Consider the following 16,230-nt stretch of genomic DNA (forward strand, 5'->3'; position numbering starts at 1 on the left):
GTGTCAAGTTGACAAAAAACCAAACAGGACAGGACTGTACCTGATTATCTGGCTATCCATACCATTTCACTTTAACATTCTGGGAATTATTTCTTAAAAATCATATTTTGTTGAAAGTAAAGAGAAAAAGAGAAGTTTTCAAAAGTGAAACTTCACACTAAAAGGTAGCTGATCATAGAACTGCCAGGTGCCATAAAGGGTGCGAAGCATTTTGTTTCCAGGTCTCAGTTTGCTGGGAAGCTGCCTTCAACAGTTATCTCAGCACGTGCTCATAATTTAGGAAGTCAATGGGCTTTTTTCTCCCCAGAAAATAGGGCCAGGCCTGCACTTTGCTAGGATATAGAAATATCTACAATACATTTGGGTTCACTGTGCCTGAGTCTGAAAACTTCCTCTCTCTGTCTTTGTTTTTAAATATTTATTTATTTATTATGTATACAATATTCTGTCTGTGTGTATGCCTGCAGGCCAGAAGAGGGCACCAGACCCCATTACAGATGGTTGTGAGCCACCATGTGGTTGCTGGGAATTGAACTCAGGACCTTTGGAAGAGCAGGCAGTGCTCTTAACCTCTGAGCCATCTCTCCAGCCCCTCCTCTCCCTGTCTTTAAGCTAGTGTTCCTACAGTGGGTTTTCCCTTTCAAAGCTGCCTCTCAGAAGCTTGTGTGCATGTCTTAGTTTCAAGGAGACAGTTTTCTTGAATCCTTGAGTTCTGTGAGTTCAAACTTAAAAACATTACCTTGATTTAGTTTATTTTTTTTTTAGCCTTTAAGAGCTGATGGAGGACTCTCATTGGTTAATAAAGAAACTGCCTTGGCTTTTTGATAGGGCAGGATTTAGATAGGTGGAGTAGACAGAACAGCATTCTGGGAAGAAGGAAAGTTAGAAAAACGCCATGCCTCTCCTCTCTGAGACAGTCGCCATGAAGCCAGCCACCAAGTCAGACATGCTGAATCCTTCCTGGTAAGATACCACCTCATGGTGCTACACACATTACTAAATATGGGTTAAAGCAAGATGTGAGAATTAGCTAATAAGAGGCTGAAACTAATGGGCCAGGCAGTGTTTAAATGAATACAGTTTGTGTGTTGTTATTTCGGGTTTAAAGCTAGCCAGGCGGAAGCCAGGCAAGACGAAAAGCAGGCCTGCTTGCCTCATCACTACAAAGAGCTAATGAGTTGCACTGATACTTATGTAACTTTATGTAGCAAGTTACTACAAGAGTTTGAAAACATAAACAATGACATTAATAATTTTGTATGCTCAATATGTAAATACTGCATGCTCTCTTGCTTGACCCATTTGTTCCATGTAGACCTGCTTCCTTGGTCCTGGAGAACAGCAATGGACAAAAGAAAGTACCCACTGTTTGTTTTGGAACTTGTATTCTAGTAAGGAAGCAATTAACAAGGGAAACATAAAGTACCTCTGTCTCAGTCACTGTTCTGTTGCTGTGAGGAGACACTATGAGCGAGGTGTCTTGTAAAGAAAGCCTTTAATTGTAAAGAAAGGTTTGCGTTCGGTTTCAGAAGGTTAGTCCATAATCATCATGGCGGGGGCCATGGCAACAGGTAGGCAGGCATGGCTCTGGAGAAGCAGCTAGGAGCTCACATCTGATCCACAAGTTGCAGAGAGACAGAGAGAGAGAGAGAGAGAGAGAGAGAGAGAGAGAGAGAGAGAGAGAGAGAGAGAGAGAGAGAGGCGGGGGGGACCAGGTGTAGGATTTTGAAACCCCAAAACCCACCCCCAAGGACACATCTCCTTCTGCAAGTCCACTAACCTGACCAGACAATTGGAGCCATTTTGGTTCAAATCACCAGAACACATGATGAAGATAAGAGCTATGGGGAAAATATGCAGAGAAGAGGAATGGTGAATGGTGTGTGTGTGTGTGTGTGTGTGTGTGTCATGCACGCATGCACACACACACACACACACACACACACACGAGTGCAGTCATGCACATACCGAGGCTCATGCATGAGTGTTTATGAAAGCTGTACACTTAAGTAAGATACTGATCTATGCCAGGCGATGGTGGCGCACGCCTTTAATCCCAGCACTCGGGAGGCAGAGGCAGGCGGATCTCTGTGAGTTCGAGACCAGCTTGGTCTACAAGAGCTAGTTCCAGGACAGGCTCTAAAGCTGCAGAGAAACCCTGTCTCGAAAAACCAAAAAAAAAAAAAAAAAAAAGATACTGATCTATGATAGAGCTTTGTTGAAAGTCAGAGAATCCAGAATGGACTTCTAAGGGTCATCAAACATTCCTCTGTACAGTCTTGGCGTAGAGATCACAGCAACACTATGTGTAGGTACATTTGTCGTTCTGGTTTGCAGACAGGAGAATTGAGGTGTGAAAATCTACATACCATGGCTCATGGCTAGCATTGGATGCTATATCCTTCACTTATAAATGATCACCTTTCTCTTATCAAATCATCCGGTTACCAATAAAGATGTCCTCATTTACTGGAGCATACATAACACGGTTGTAACAATTACAACAGCACTTTTCAAAAGTGATACGAAAGGAAACAGGAACGTGAAGTTACATTTCCTAAGGTAAATGAGAGAAATGACTTGCCAGTCCTCAGCTGAAGAGGGCAGAGAGGGCTCTTCTAAGTCACACTTCTCCAGGTACAAACATCAGGGAATGTGCCTGCTGGCCCTGTAGAAGGAGGGTCATCTTTTAAAGCAACAGACCTGGGACTTGCAGGAGGCGCTAGGAGGAAGGAGCAGAAGAGGGGTAGGTTTAAAAGAGGCAGACCATGGGACTGACTGCTGTAACTTAACCTTTATAACCTCCAAACTCATTCTTGTCTTCTTTGCTTTCGGTAAAATCTCAGCATCACGATTGCACATTTGCACCTGGGTGGGCAAACGGAGCTTTACAGGAGTCGTTTACCTAAAAACTGGCCCGATTGTTTCCAAGACCCGCTGTCCTCATAGCTCCCACTTCCTCTGTCCCTTGTGCATGACCTTCGACCACAAGGCCTGTGGGAAAAGGGTGACTAGTCCCTGATTCCCTCTTCACTCCCTTGACGTAAAACAGAAAGCCTCATACCTGTACCTGAATCGTATGGTTAGGAACCCGGGGAGGAGAGAGACTGTGTTCTCTAGCTTTCCAACAAAGATACAAACCCAAGCAACCAAAGGGAAGACCTCGCTCAGTGTCAGACACGGATGGTGTTCTTTTCCTCTCCCAAGTCTAAGTACCAGTATAGGAGGAGTGGCGTCGGTTGTTAACAACTTTAAGGTCAAGGACCCTTGTGTTGCGCGTAGCTCTTAAGTTCTCACTCCTCAACTGCATTTGAAGCATAATTAATAGCGTGATAAACTCAAGTTGTGGAAGATTTACAGTCAGAGGCCTCTTCCCTGGGTTTCCCTACAAAGAGCCTGTCATAAAGAGCACTTACTCAACGTTAGAAGGGCTATTAAAAAGCATATTAAAAGTCATCTCCTCGCTGAGCCTCTTATTGGAGTTTCTCTGTGTGGGCATGTTCCTTAAGAAGGAAGTGGGTGGACAAGACCGCACTGGGTACAATTTGTGTATTTGCAAGAGCGAGCCAAGGCTTTCACTGAGGAAGAACATATGTTTCTGGGACTCCATCTGTGCGAAAAAGCGCGTCGTACTGAAGTCGCACTAAGGATAAAAAAAGACTTTTTGACGACTTTTCTTTCATACACCTTTCATCGTCAGTGAGCATTTGGAACAGAGTGACTGAGCCTAATTAACTGGATGTGCTACTCTCGCCAGGAGGCGAGGTTCCCAGCTGCACCTGTCCTAAGGGCAGCTCCTCCCACAATCCTTCGCGAGCCGAGCGCTGAGTACGTGGGACCTCGGAGGACGTGCTCGCCCCGGGCTGAGTGCGCCTGCTTTGCGGGAGCCACGCCCCTGTCCCCTGCGGGCCCGGGTCCCGGTTGGGGCTGGGCGGGGCGGGGCGGGGCGGGGCGGGGCTTGCGGCGGGTCCCCCACGCCTCTGGGGCTCTGGCGGCGGCAGGTCCTGGCAGTCGCTCGCCGGTCACCTCGCAGACGCGATGGCGGTCCCGGGCTCCCTGGCCGAGTGCGGCTACATCCGGACGGTGCTGGGCCAGCAGATCCTGGGACACCTGGACAGCTCCAGCCTGGCCCTGCCCTCCGAGGCCAGGCTGAGGCTGGTGGGCAGCAGCGGCCGCGGCGACACGGCGGCCCGGAGCCAGCGGATCCAGGAGCAGGTGCAGCAGACCCTGGCCCGCCGGGGCAGGAGCTCGGTGGTCAGCGGTGAGTCGAGCCCCACCCGCGACGAGCGCCCCGCGGCTCCCGGAGGCGCGACCCGTGTCCCTTCGCTCGCCCACCTACCTGTTGCTCCCCGTCCCTTTCAGGACCCGCCGCGCCTCCTGGCCGGCCGCTCGTCTCCGCGGAAACAAACGCTCTTTCTCCTTCCCCGTGGTTCAGGTCTACCGTATTTGTGTGTTAATCACCCCGTTGACTGTTACTGAATTCAGTCCGTTTCCCCCTTCGCCGCCCGATCCGGGTCGGTGCCCCCGGGTTCCAAAAGCACTTGGAAATTGTATGCAGACTTTTGGTGTGCGCGATTGCTCTTCTGCAAGGCAGCTCCTTTTGGCTTTTATTTAGGTGTTTTAGAGTTCACGACTCTTCATAAATATTTTTAGAAAGAAACCTTGAAAGCCCTTGCGGCTGCTACATCCCCTAAATTGAGGCAGGCTACCTCACCCGGGTACTTAAGAGCGCTCCACTTATTATCTTGCGCGCTTGGTCTGGGACGTGAACAAATTGGGCAAGTCGACTTTGGGCCTGGGAACAACCCCAATTCCCTGCCAGAGGATATGAAGGAGGAAGGAGACTTTGGCCAGGCTAAAGGCAGCCGCGCCTGCCCACCTCACACCCACATACCAGCACGGGCACCAACAGATGCGTGGGCGCGTGGGTACAGGACTGCTCTCACCGAAAAAAAAAAAAAAATCAAACTCTAGTGCACAGATTAGTTGACAGAAGTGCGGTTGATCAGAAAGATCATCACAAGCTCTAGCAAATGTGCTTCCTATTAGGAGTAATATTGCTCACGCGCCAGCCAGTGGATTTCAGACAGCAGAGTCTGGGAGGCTGTACTCTTTTCAGTTTGTCTAAAGGTTAAGGCGGTTGATGTTTGCATACTTGAAAAGTAAAGAGGTGTTTAATGATTGTAAGTTCATGTAACTGAGTGCCTGTAATGCCCCTAATTAGGCTATGTGGTTTGCATTTTATATTATCTTTTTTTAAAATGAACTAGTTTTTTAGTTTTGTTTTTACCTTTCTATTATTATTATTATTATTATTATTATTATTATTATTATTAGATGCAATCTCAAACTTCCTGACTTTGCCTCCCATGTTAGGATTACAGGCATGAACTACCCGGGGTTCTTCTTTTTTTTTTTTTTTAATCCAAGTTTGGAGATAAGGAAACTAAGCAAATAAATAACACTCGGATTCCAGATAGAAAGTGGCAGAGCTGGTATTTAAACACCAAAACCTGGAGTTTTAAACTGAGCCTTGGTTATGGCATTGTTTTGCTTACTAACATAAAATGAGATTATTTGGATCCCATGCTTCCTTGTGACTCCATCCCACTTTCCTCTAAATAAAATTGAGGAAGTTCTGAGAGGATGGGAAGGGTCACCTAAGAAAGGACTGCCTTAGTCCCTGGGGAGAAGACCCAAAATTTAGGGTTAGGAGTCTGGATAAAGATTTTAGGATACTGAGGCCAGTATTTGGCTAGGCATATCATTGCATACTGTAGTCTGAATGCCCTCATGCCCAATGCTAGACTGGACTAAAGCAGCCTCCTCTGTACAGGGAACACAGTACATATTAAAGTTCTGTTCTTGTCCTAGAGTTGCTAGCCCAGAAGAACAAGCAGGCATCAACTAGTCAAGAATGGCGGGGTCCGTGTGGAACTGAAGGCAGAAGGAGTGGAGTTTGCTAAGCACCTATCATGACAGTCTGTTGTCTACAAGCTCATGTATTTTGTTTCCTTATATCCTTAGACGGCATTGAAAGGTAGATGAGATAGGTACAGTGATTCATGTCAAGTGTGAGGTGTGTGTCCATCAACAGTTGTAGGATCCACAAAACTGCTATCTCTCTTCTCTCCAAACCATACAGGAGCTGTTTGGTGAATTAAGCCCATGCCACTGTTTATTTTTGCAAGGCATTGTTCAGGTGCTGAGTTAAACACACATAGAAATGCAGCCCTGAATAAAGCAATAAGCAGACCCAGGGACTAGCAAGGGCGTTACGGAGTGTGTTAACCTCTTCAAGTTGAAGATAATTTTGCAAATCTCTTTGGAGGAATTGTGATATCCTACACCGAAACTGGCATTTTTGAATCTCAAAAATTCATTACAAATGTGCATGGGAGGTAGCTGGAGATGTGCCATTCTAGAATAGAGGAGCACAGTATTTTATGGAGTTGATATGGTAGAGCAAAAGGCACAGCTTTGGTGCAAGTGAGTGGCTCTTCCAACTAAGGAATAAAGCCCTTGAACTATTTTTGATGACAAGAGCAGCTCTCTGGCAGCCCACACAGAAATGCAGCTTAGGCTCGGGTAAGGTAGCAGACCCCTGCTTTGAGAAGAAGTGGGCTTCAGGGAGCTAGCATCCACGTGCTGTGGAGCAGCAGCGTGAGGGGATTCTCGTGTTTAATAAAAGCCCTTTGGAAGGGTTTGGGACTCTGGGCAGCTGCACTGTTTTATAGTTTCCCTCTATTTGCATCCTGTCTCTATGCTGGAACACAAGCCATGGCTGAACAGGGCTGATCTGGGAAAAGTGACCCTGATGCTACTGCTCTTAGCTCCAGTGCTCAGGAGAATTCTGGATTGTTGACATACCAGGAAGGATGAGGCAGCAGATTGTCTGGCGAAAGAGATGAGATAAACGTAGCAGGTTTTAGTTAATACCTTGTAAGGCTCTTTAAGCTTCCGTCTCTTTCTTACAAGCGGCTGTTTTTCCGCTGTGAACCACTCACCGACTTCTGGCATCATTTCAAACTCCTGAATATTTAGAAGTCAGTTTTATCAGCCTAGGTGGGGCCAGGTTCAAAGGTAGGTGGCTGCATTAAAAAATAGCCATATATTGTATCAAATTTTAAAAAGTCAAAATAGAAACATTTAAGATTGGCAAAGAGAAATGTATTATACTGTAAAATACTATTTTACTTATTACACTGCTATTCTCTCTCTAGTGCCTAAATAGGAAGACACTTCCATTTTGAACTGTGGTGTGTAATGCTTATAACACACAGTGAACAGTATTCCAATTCATCTTTGAAAATCCACCACAAAAAATGTCCCCCATGGTGTCTACTTCTATGATTTCCTGGTGTAGCTACTTTCAGTACTGGCGATTAGTGTGGGTTCTGGAGAGAGAAAGACAAATTCATTCTGGTTGTCAAACAGTGCAGTTAACAAAAGCTAAGTGTGGGGGGCTCATGCTTGTGATCCCAGCGCTCAGGAAGTTGAGGCAGGAGGATTTCTGTGAGTTCAACGCAAGCCTGGGCTGTAGCATAAAACCATGTTCCTAAAACAAAGGCAGTTAGTGGGAGCTGTCAAAGAGATTATTTCATAACTGGCATAGATAGTTGCCAATAATAGACTTGCCCTTTCACAGAGGGAAATAAAAGCTCTTAATGATTTTTTTAAACTGGAGTTGAAATTCAATTTTAATGTAAAATCAGTGGTAAACTGTCTGACGATTAAATAGTAGAAAGCGTTACACTGTAAGAATCCTTGCTAAAGGGCATTGCATGAATGACTCATTCCGGAGAGAGGATTAGTCAGTTACTAGGTAGAAGGACGCAGGAATGGGGAAAAGCCCTGGACAGGGCTGTGGTCATGCTCTTCTGAGTGTCATCCACACCCCAGGCTGTAGTGACGTCCATGTTAGCCTCATAGAGCCCATAGGACACTCTTCCATTCACTTCTAGCAGATTTGGTACAGGAAAACATTTTTATGTAAGGGTTTCCGGTTTTTTTTGTTTTTTTTTGTTTGTTTGTTGTTTGTTTTTACAAACTTTTTATATTCTGTTAAATAAAACAGAATACCAACAACATGGTGGTCAGAAAGAATGATTCACCCCTAGAATGGGAAGAACGTATCCTTTCGTAGGTAAAATGCTGAGCTGGAAATTGGAAAAAATGCTTCAGAACGGGTGGAACTGTAAGAATGGACCGAGTCTGATCATAACAAGGCACTGCTCTTTAGAGCAGGAATTACCTTAAAGGAAAGCGTTTGCCGCAGTCATAGTTACCCTGGGCCGGCTGCGCCGTAGTCATGGGAACCGAAGGCCAATCAGCTGAGTATTCTAGCTATTGGTGGCTTGTTTCCCTTCGGATATTGTCTTAGTTCGGGTTTCTGTTGCAGTGAAGAGACACCATGAGTGCGGGAACTCATAAGGAAAAACACTGAATAGGACCTGTTTACAGTTTCAGAGGTTTAGTTCATTATCGTCCTGCGGGGCATGGAGGCGTGTAGGCAGGCATGGTGCCGGAGAAGGAGCTAAGAGTTCTACACCTTGATCCTCAGGAGCAGAAGCAGCTGTGCCACACTGGGTGTAGCTTGAATGCGATGAGACCTCAAAGCACACCTCCATGGCGGCACACTTCCTACGACAAGGCCACACCTACTCCAACAAGGCCACGCCTCCTAATGGGCCTGGCACTCAAACATAAAAGTTTGTGAGGGCAATTCCTATTCAAACTACCCCAGATATATAAAATTTTTCTCTCACACATTAAAATAAGGCTTATTTTATGTTTAAATGGTTCAACATTAATGTTGATATGGAACTTAATAACAAATTATGGGACTCAAAGCCCAGACTTGACTAACATGACCTACAGTGAGAGTGTTTGGTTCCAGCTCAGACGATCTTCAAAATCAACAGATTATTTAATTCTGAGATAAATTAAGAACTCTACTTTGTGTGTGTAACCAAATGTATTTACGCATGAGTCCCATGTTCCTTCTTGGGAAAGAAACACTAAATAGCATCAGCAAGATTGGATATAGACCATAATTTCAGAGACATTTTATTCTTTGTATCTGAGTAAACGCTTCCCTTTAACTGACTAAATTAAGATTAAGCAGTGTATAAAGTCCTTTTATAATAGGAACATAAATCTACTGTATGCTTTGTATACATTGGGTATGGGACTGGAAATTACAAATTTAAGTGTTTAAAGATCTGGTTGTCAGCTTAGCATGTGTACCTTAATAGAAATGTTTAGAAACAGTCTACACATTTAAAAACACAGGTCACCTTTACTATCAAAGGAATACACATACTTACTGCAATATACCTTTAACTATAATATTAGTTGGCCCAAGTAATTATAACCAAATTCTATAATTTCATTAGTCCCAGAATTTCAAAGAAAATGCATTGCACCCTAGAAGCTAACTGATTACTTCCTTGAGTCCTGAATCTCACACATGTGCATTATATGGGGTTGTGGACTGAGTATCACATTGATTTACTGACTCCTGTAAGATTTTTTTTTATTTGTATGGACGTTTTGCCTGCATGAAAATCTGCACCATGTGGATGGGTGCAGTGTCGATGGAGGCCAGAAGGGGCCGTCAGGTTCTCTGAGACTGAAGTTAAAGTTGTGAACTACCATGTGGCTGCTGGTAACCAAACTTAAGTTCTCTGAAAGGCCAGCCATCTGAGCCGTCCCTTCAGCCCCAGATTGCCTTTTTTTTTCTAAGATTTTTTAAAAACTTTTTTAAAGATTCATTTATTTTTATGTGCTTTGGTGCTTGTCTGCATGTATGTCTATGTGAGGGTGTCGGAGCCCTTGGAACTTGACTTACAGACAGTTGTGAGCTGCCATGTGGATGCTGGGAATTGAACCCAGCTCCTCTGGAAGAGCAACCAATGCTCTTAACTGCTGAGCCATCTCTCCAGCCCCCAGGTTGCCAGTTTTTAAATTGAAGGATAGAAACTAATGCATATTTTTCTTGATAGGTAAAATGATTTCATCATAGAGAACCAATATATATATATATATATATATATATATATATATATATATATATATATATATCCCAAATATAGAATCAGCCTCAACAGGTTATCAGTTTCCTGATCACTCAGCAAGAGCCCTGTACATTTTTGTAGAGAGCAGCTTCCCATCTACACCACACACCCAGAAACAGAGGAGGAGTGGTGTTGGGCACCTGCCGTCCACCTAAGACAGACATGTGTGACCACTGACCTCGCGGTTTTGGCTTCTCTGTGGTGGAGCACGGAACAGATGTCAGCCTGCAGGATTGCGTGCTGACCTCCTCTGTGTAGGTAGGCTATTTTGGATGTCTGAGTGGAATAACTCATGAGCATTTAACTTGTCACGGGCTGCTGCGGGCCTGTTGGAAGTGCAGTACGAGATACGATTCTTTATGTCAAGAAGGAAAAGTCCACTTTGAGATAAGGACCCCTGGCTGCTCTAATCTGGCCTCACTATTTCCCAGGCAGCTACCAAGTGAAGACTCTTAAATTCTCGCCGGTTGTTTCTTAAATGCCTTGGCTCGCGCTATCTCGGGGAGGAAAATCTGTGTTCTGCCTGGCATTCCAAGTTCTCTGATGTGAGGCCTGCAGCTTGTCACCCTTCATTCCTGTCACCACCACCCCGCCCCTCAGCAAACACACACACACAGTTATCTTTTGACTCCACCCCTTCCCAGCTCCCTCCTCCCCTTTCTCTTTGCCTGGGTAACTCAGCCCTGTTGTATCACTTTGTCTGTGGCCTTCCCCAGTCCTCTCTTCTACTGCATAGAGGAGAGGGATATTTTGAATGTTAGTTAAAGAATTTGATAATTGTGAATCATAGGTTTCAGCAAAGGATAAACATAAAAATGCAAATTTTCTGCGGAAATGCATTTGTCATATAAGGAATATTTTAGGAAGGAAGAGCAGTTAGGCTCAATAAGGAAAGAAGCTGTTGGCCCTAAAAGCTAAGAGGTATAATGGCTTGAGATTCCTTATTTAAATCATACTGAGGAATTCTAATTGTTTGTTTTTGGACCTGAAGGTTTCAGTGGACTCTTGCCATTTTGCACAAGCTAGCCTCTAACCCCTGAACTGGAAGAAACACCCTGCTCCACGTCCTGTGTGTCTGGAACTGTTGGGACGGTGGCTACATTGCCACAGGGATGTAGCCAGCTCTTCAATAAAAAAAAGAATTGCTTGTGTTTTTTTTTTTTTTCAGTCTTTTGTGCTAGCTGACCATGAACTCACTCTGTGTAGACAGACTGGCCTCAAACTCACAGATCTGTCTGTCTTTGCCTCTACCTCCCAGTACTGTGATTACTGGTACGAGCCACCACGCCTAATTCCTAAGAGAATTCAGGCAGTTCATTGAAGGCTACTTCCATCTTCAGACTAATATCTCAACAATGATTCGTTTTTTTTTTTTCTTTTGAAGTGAGATTTTTCTGGATGAGCCAGAATGAGCTATGAATTCTGAACTCAAATAATCCCCCCAGTTCAGCCTGCAGACACACGCCATCATGCCCATGGCATACCGTCTCTATGTGGAGTCTAACGAAAGATGCAGCTGCAGTAGACAGACAGCTAAGATCCCAAACGAATCCTCCCAGCCGTGGTTCCAAACAGCACCAGAGAAAACGACTTCAGATGGTAGGGGTGGACAGCGATGACATTGGGTAACAAATCAATAAGTTATTTGTTGATCGTAGTCCTTTGCTTGAAGATCAAATTAATTTGCTGTAGTTTAGTCATGTATTTGGGTGCTGTTTTGAGGCAGAGTCTCATATATTGTTCTGACTATCTCTTAAAGTCATTACTTCAAATGCTCCTTTTATCTCAGCCTCCCTAGTAGCAGGGAGCATGCTCTGCCATACCCAGCTCTAAGTTACTTTGTAAACAAAACAAAACAGTAAATCTGGTGTGATTGTTTGAATGAGAATGGCCCCCTTAAGTTAATATTTGAATGCCCTAGTTGTTTGAAGTGTTTGGGGGAAGGGTTAGGGGGTGTAGCCTATTGGAGGAGGTGTGCCACTGGGGGCTTTGAGGTTTCAATATCCCACACCTGGCCAGTCTTCCCCCCAACCCTCTCATCTCTGCCTCCATCTTAAGGTTAAGATGAGAGCTCTCAGCTACTGCTCCAGTGCCTTGCCTGCCTGCCTCCATGCTTCCCACCATGATGGTCATGGGCTCATTGTCTGAATCTGTAAGCAAGCCTCCAATTAAATGCCTTTTTCCATAAGCTGTTTTGGTCATGGTGTCTGTCTCATCCATAGCAATAGACATCTGATTTCTTCTCCATCAGCTAATTAATAATAATTTGCCCCTCACAGCCTCTATAGGAAGTTTCTGGTTTTTTGGATACAGGAGGAATATAAGCTTTCTCTATTGTATCTCCCTTAGACCCTTAAGGCTCAAAGCCTTGGTGTTACCCTGTGTCTGTACTGCTGGTCTCTAATCCTGGGTCAGCAGGACCTGTCTCCTGGTAGTCTGCAGTGTGCACTGGACCAGGAAATGAGGGGAAAGGCAGGAGTGCAGAGTTAAGGATAATTGTAAGGATAGACCAAGCCCTTGAGAGATAGATGAGTCCTTAAGTCTCTCCAAGTTAGGAGAAATTCCTTTCCTTCATTGTCAGCCCAGATTCTAGTCATTCTGTCCTAGAAGCTAAAACTTAAGGAGCCTCTGTGTCATCAGTAAGAGGGCGGAGACCCTCCACCCCGTCTCCCTCAGCAGCCTGAGAATGGGACCTTGATACAAGGCAAACTAGTGTTTGTGGCTTGAACCCCAAAAAAAAAAAAAGAAATTCATGCATACCAGATGTGAAATAAAGTTAGCGATTTTATTTAAAAAAGAAAAAGCTTTCAATCCTGGCCTGGGAATTAGGGTTAAGAGAGAAAGCGAGGTGCTCAGATGTAACAGCTGCCTCAGCATAGAAATGAAAGTGAGCCACACCCAAGCACAGGTCAGGCTCCTCAAGGGACAGTCATGACTGTGTTGCTGTAGCCAACTGCCATTTTCGTGGCTCTCTGAAGTTATTATCTCAAAAAGTTGCTGAGAAACCTTTTACCCACTCCACTCCACCCTTTTCTCCTTTTATAAATGACGTGAGTGGCTGGCTGCAGAGATTCCATGGATAGATTGTGATCTGATAAGATAAAGCCAGAAGCCAGCAGGACTGCCCGAGAGGTTTAATGCACATCCTTTCCCTGCAAGTGACCTTTCAAGAGAGGCTTTTTACAAGTGCTGCTTGTGCTGGCGTTCTTGCTCCTTCACTGGCGAGAGGCTTCAGTGAATCCCTGAGCAAGAAGCTGGTCACCCTGTCCTGTCTTGCCGCATGACCCCCGCCAGGCCTCATGGAAAATGCTCGCTTCCTAGAATCAGGATTTCTGGCTAACCAATACTTGAGTGTCTTGAAAATGTTACTTACGAGTCTGCAGATGTCACCCCTCAGGAACTAGGCGAAATGCTTGGCATCAGGAAATAGACGCAAGTGTGTAATTCAAATGGATTCAAACTGTTTAGCTTTCTGGTAACAAGCTTCATTCTCCTCCGAGTAACCTGTGACTGTATTATTAGTCTTTTGAAAGTGTAACATTTGAACACGTTGTTAGGCGGTGCAGTGATCATTTCTGTCACGTGAAAGGGACTGCTGTGTCCTGTGTCTTCCACAGCTCCCTGGAGGCTGTGAAGTCTCAGGACAGTTGAGTGTCTGTCTTCTTCACGTAAAAGAATGCTGTGTGACAAAATAGAAAGACATTACTAAGATTTTAGAAGTCTTTTTTTTTCCTTTGAGAGATTACAAAACAGCTACCGGGAAAAGGCTAAAGAGACAGAAGAGGGACACAGTGCTGTCTTTGCCCCACATTCCTCAGAGATGAGGAAGACATGCATCGCTGAGCACAGAGCCTAGCTTCCCCTGAAGTGTCTGTGGGCTACTTGGCTAGTGTCCTGATTACACAGGCACAGTCATTGTAGGAGAGACTGACTACCTTGCCAACACATTAACCTGGCCTTAGACTGGTTGGTAGTGTTTGTTCTCTTTGACTACACTGACCCCACCGCCTGTTTACACAGGCTCCCTTATCTAGCAGTGCTTGAACGTATTCATGGCCTGTGCCTTCGGAGCAGCAAAGGATTCCTGAGCTCCTACCCTGGGAGCAGAACTACTGCTGGCCTTAGAAACCCAACTTTCTAGTACTGAGAAGAGTATCTGAGCCAAACAGCGAGTCACAGAAATTGTCGGCATTGCAGTAGTGTGGGATTTTCACGAAACTCTCTGATCTATACTGGTTTGGACTTCCCATGGTTTTCTTGTTTGATATGGGGTTTTTGTTTGTTTGGTTGGCTTTTATTGTTTGCTTGATTTCATTTCTGCTGTCCCTACTCAGAAAAAGAGAGATCAGGACTTCAGCATTGCAAGCCTGCACTTCCTGGCAGTTGGAAACACCCAGCAAATGTTTTGATAACCTTTGATCATTTGTCATTTCCAAATAACTTTCAATCAGCATTTATAAACACCTCAATATAAACTTAGATGCTTGTCATGCATTCAATAACTGTCGATTAGTACATTTATGTTCTAAATTTATCTTCATATCGTCTTAATTTCAGGGAATCTTCACCGAACCAGCAGTGTCCCTGAGTATGTCTACAAGCTGCACTTGGTTGAGAATGACTTTGTTGGAAGGCGATCCCCTGTCACCAGGGACTATGACATGCTAAAGGTGGGGACACCAGAGGACCTAGCTGATTAGATTGTCAGGAACACCATTTCAGACTTTTTTTTTTTTTTTGTCAGGGAGGGTTATCTTCTAAAGTGGTCCATATCATTTCCCAGTTTTTGAGAAAAGTTGTGTGAACATTATGGAAAACTGAGACTTTAAAGTTTAAAAGTTTAGACAATATTAAATCCTAAGTACAAATAAATATGACTCAGGACAACCCAAAGGGACTGACTTCCATTTTACTCAAGGAAATCAGCTTGTTAAATTGTAATTCCAAGATCGGTTATTACACTTCATTTAAATTTTATTTCTCTCTTACAGTCTGGAATGAGTGCCACTTACGGAAGTCGCTGGGGGAGAGGGACAGCACAATACAGTTCCCAGAAGTCAGTGGAGGAGAGATCCTGGAGGCAACCTCTGAGGAGACTTGAGATTTCCCCAAATAGCAGCCCGGAAAGGACTCGCTATGCCCACAGTGAATACCAGTTTGCCTGGCGGAGCCAGGGCCAGGTGCCGGGTGGGCGCCTTACCCTGCCGCGCTATGCACGCTCAGAGATCCTGAGCCTTCGCCAGGCGGGCACCGTCCGCAGGCCACCCGTGAGCGGGTCGTTCAGCGATGCTGTCTTTGACAATGGTCCACTCAACCCCATGATGCCTCCCCATCCACCAGGCACCAGCCACAGCGCAGGCAGCCTGCTGGAAGAGACCGTGCGCGTGAGCCAGGCTCGGCCTCTGGGCGCGCAAAGCAGAGCTGCCCGCTCTTCCTGGCCCCGAAGCTCAGTCCGCAGCACCCTGCAGGACCCAGGGAGGTTGCTGCCTACTGCGGGCCAGGCAGCTGTGGGCAGCGGAGATGCGCACCGGGAGAGGAGCACCTTCTCTGATGTCCAGCTCGGGTGAGCCTCCCTAACCTGCCTCACATTTTACATTGTGTTTATGCATTAACTTGGCACCTCCAGTCTTTAGCTTTTTGCTAACGTCCAGTTCATCCTTCTGTTCTCCTCACCCTGAGAGCAAGGCAGGTCCACAGCAGACACTGTAAGAACGTGTCATGAAAGAAGAGTGAGATGTAACTAATTAGTAACTAATTTTGCTATCTGGATCTTTTGTTGCTTAAATTCTACAATCACTAGCCATGGTTGTGTCAGGAAATTGTCTTAATGGACAGTGTAGTTTAATAGAATATTTAATTATATTTCAAACAATAATTACTTCCTGAGATTCTCAAGTTCTAGAGACTAGGAGGTAACTCTTGATTTCTGAAGGGAAGTTTTGCTTCCTTTGGGAAGGAGAAGAAGGCATTCCTCTGACTAGAAAGCAAACGATGGCACAGTCCTCCGTGCTGGTGCACTCCTGCTCAATCCAGAACTCCTGGCTGAGCCCAGAGACACTGACCACATCTGCACACGGGTCTTCGACCCTTACTCCATTGTTCCACATTTCACCCGGGCCAGTCCCTTTCCAGGCTCTACCTTCTTATGCCC

General features: G+C 45.2%; 1 protein-coding gene across 1 annotated transcript in view; it reads left to right on the top strand.

Annotated features, from left to right (window-relative positions):
- The first annotated feature begins 3,976 nt into the window (after positions 1-3,976).
- The window catches only part of Pkp2 (plakophilin 2), a 55,358-nt gene continuing 43,104 nt past the window's right edge, over positions 3,977-16,230 (top strand). The window contains exons 1-3 of the mRNA XM_038345406.1: positions 3,977-4,261; positions 14,637-14,749; positions 15,071-15,642. Coding sequence (XP_038201334.1) covers positions 4,039-4,261; positions 14,637-14,749; positions 15,071-15,642 — 908 coding nt within the window. The 5' untranslated portion in view covers positions 3,977-4,038. The remainder of the gene's footprint in view (positions 4,262-14,636; positions 14,750-15,070; positions 15,643-16,230) is intronic.

This window comes from Arvicola amphibius, chromosome 10 (genome assembly GCF_903992535.2).
Source record: "Arvicola amphibius chromosome 10, mArvAmp1.2, whole genome shotgun sequence".
NCBI lineage: Eukaryota > Metazoa > Chordata > Mammalia > Rodentia > Cricetidae > Arvicola > Arvicola amphibius.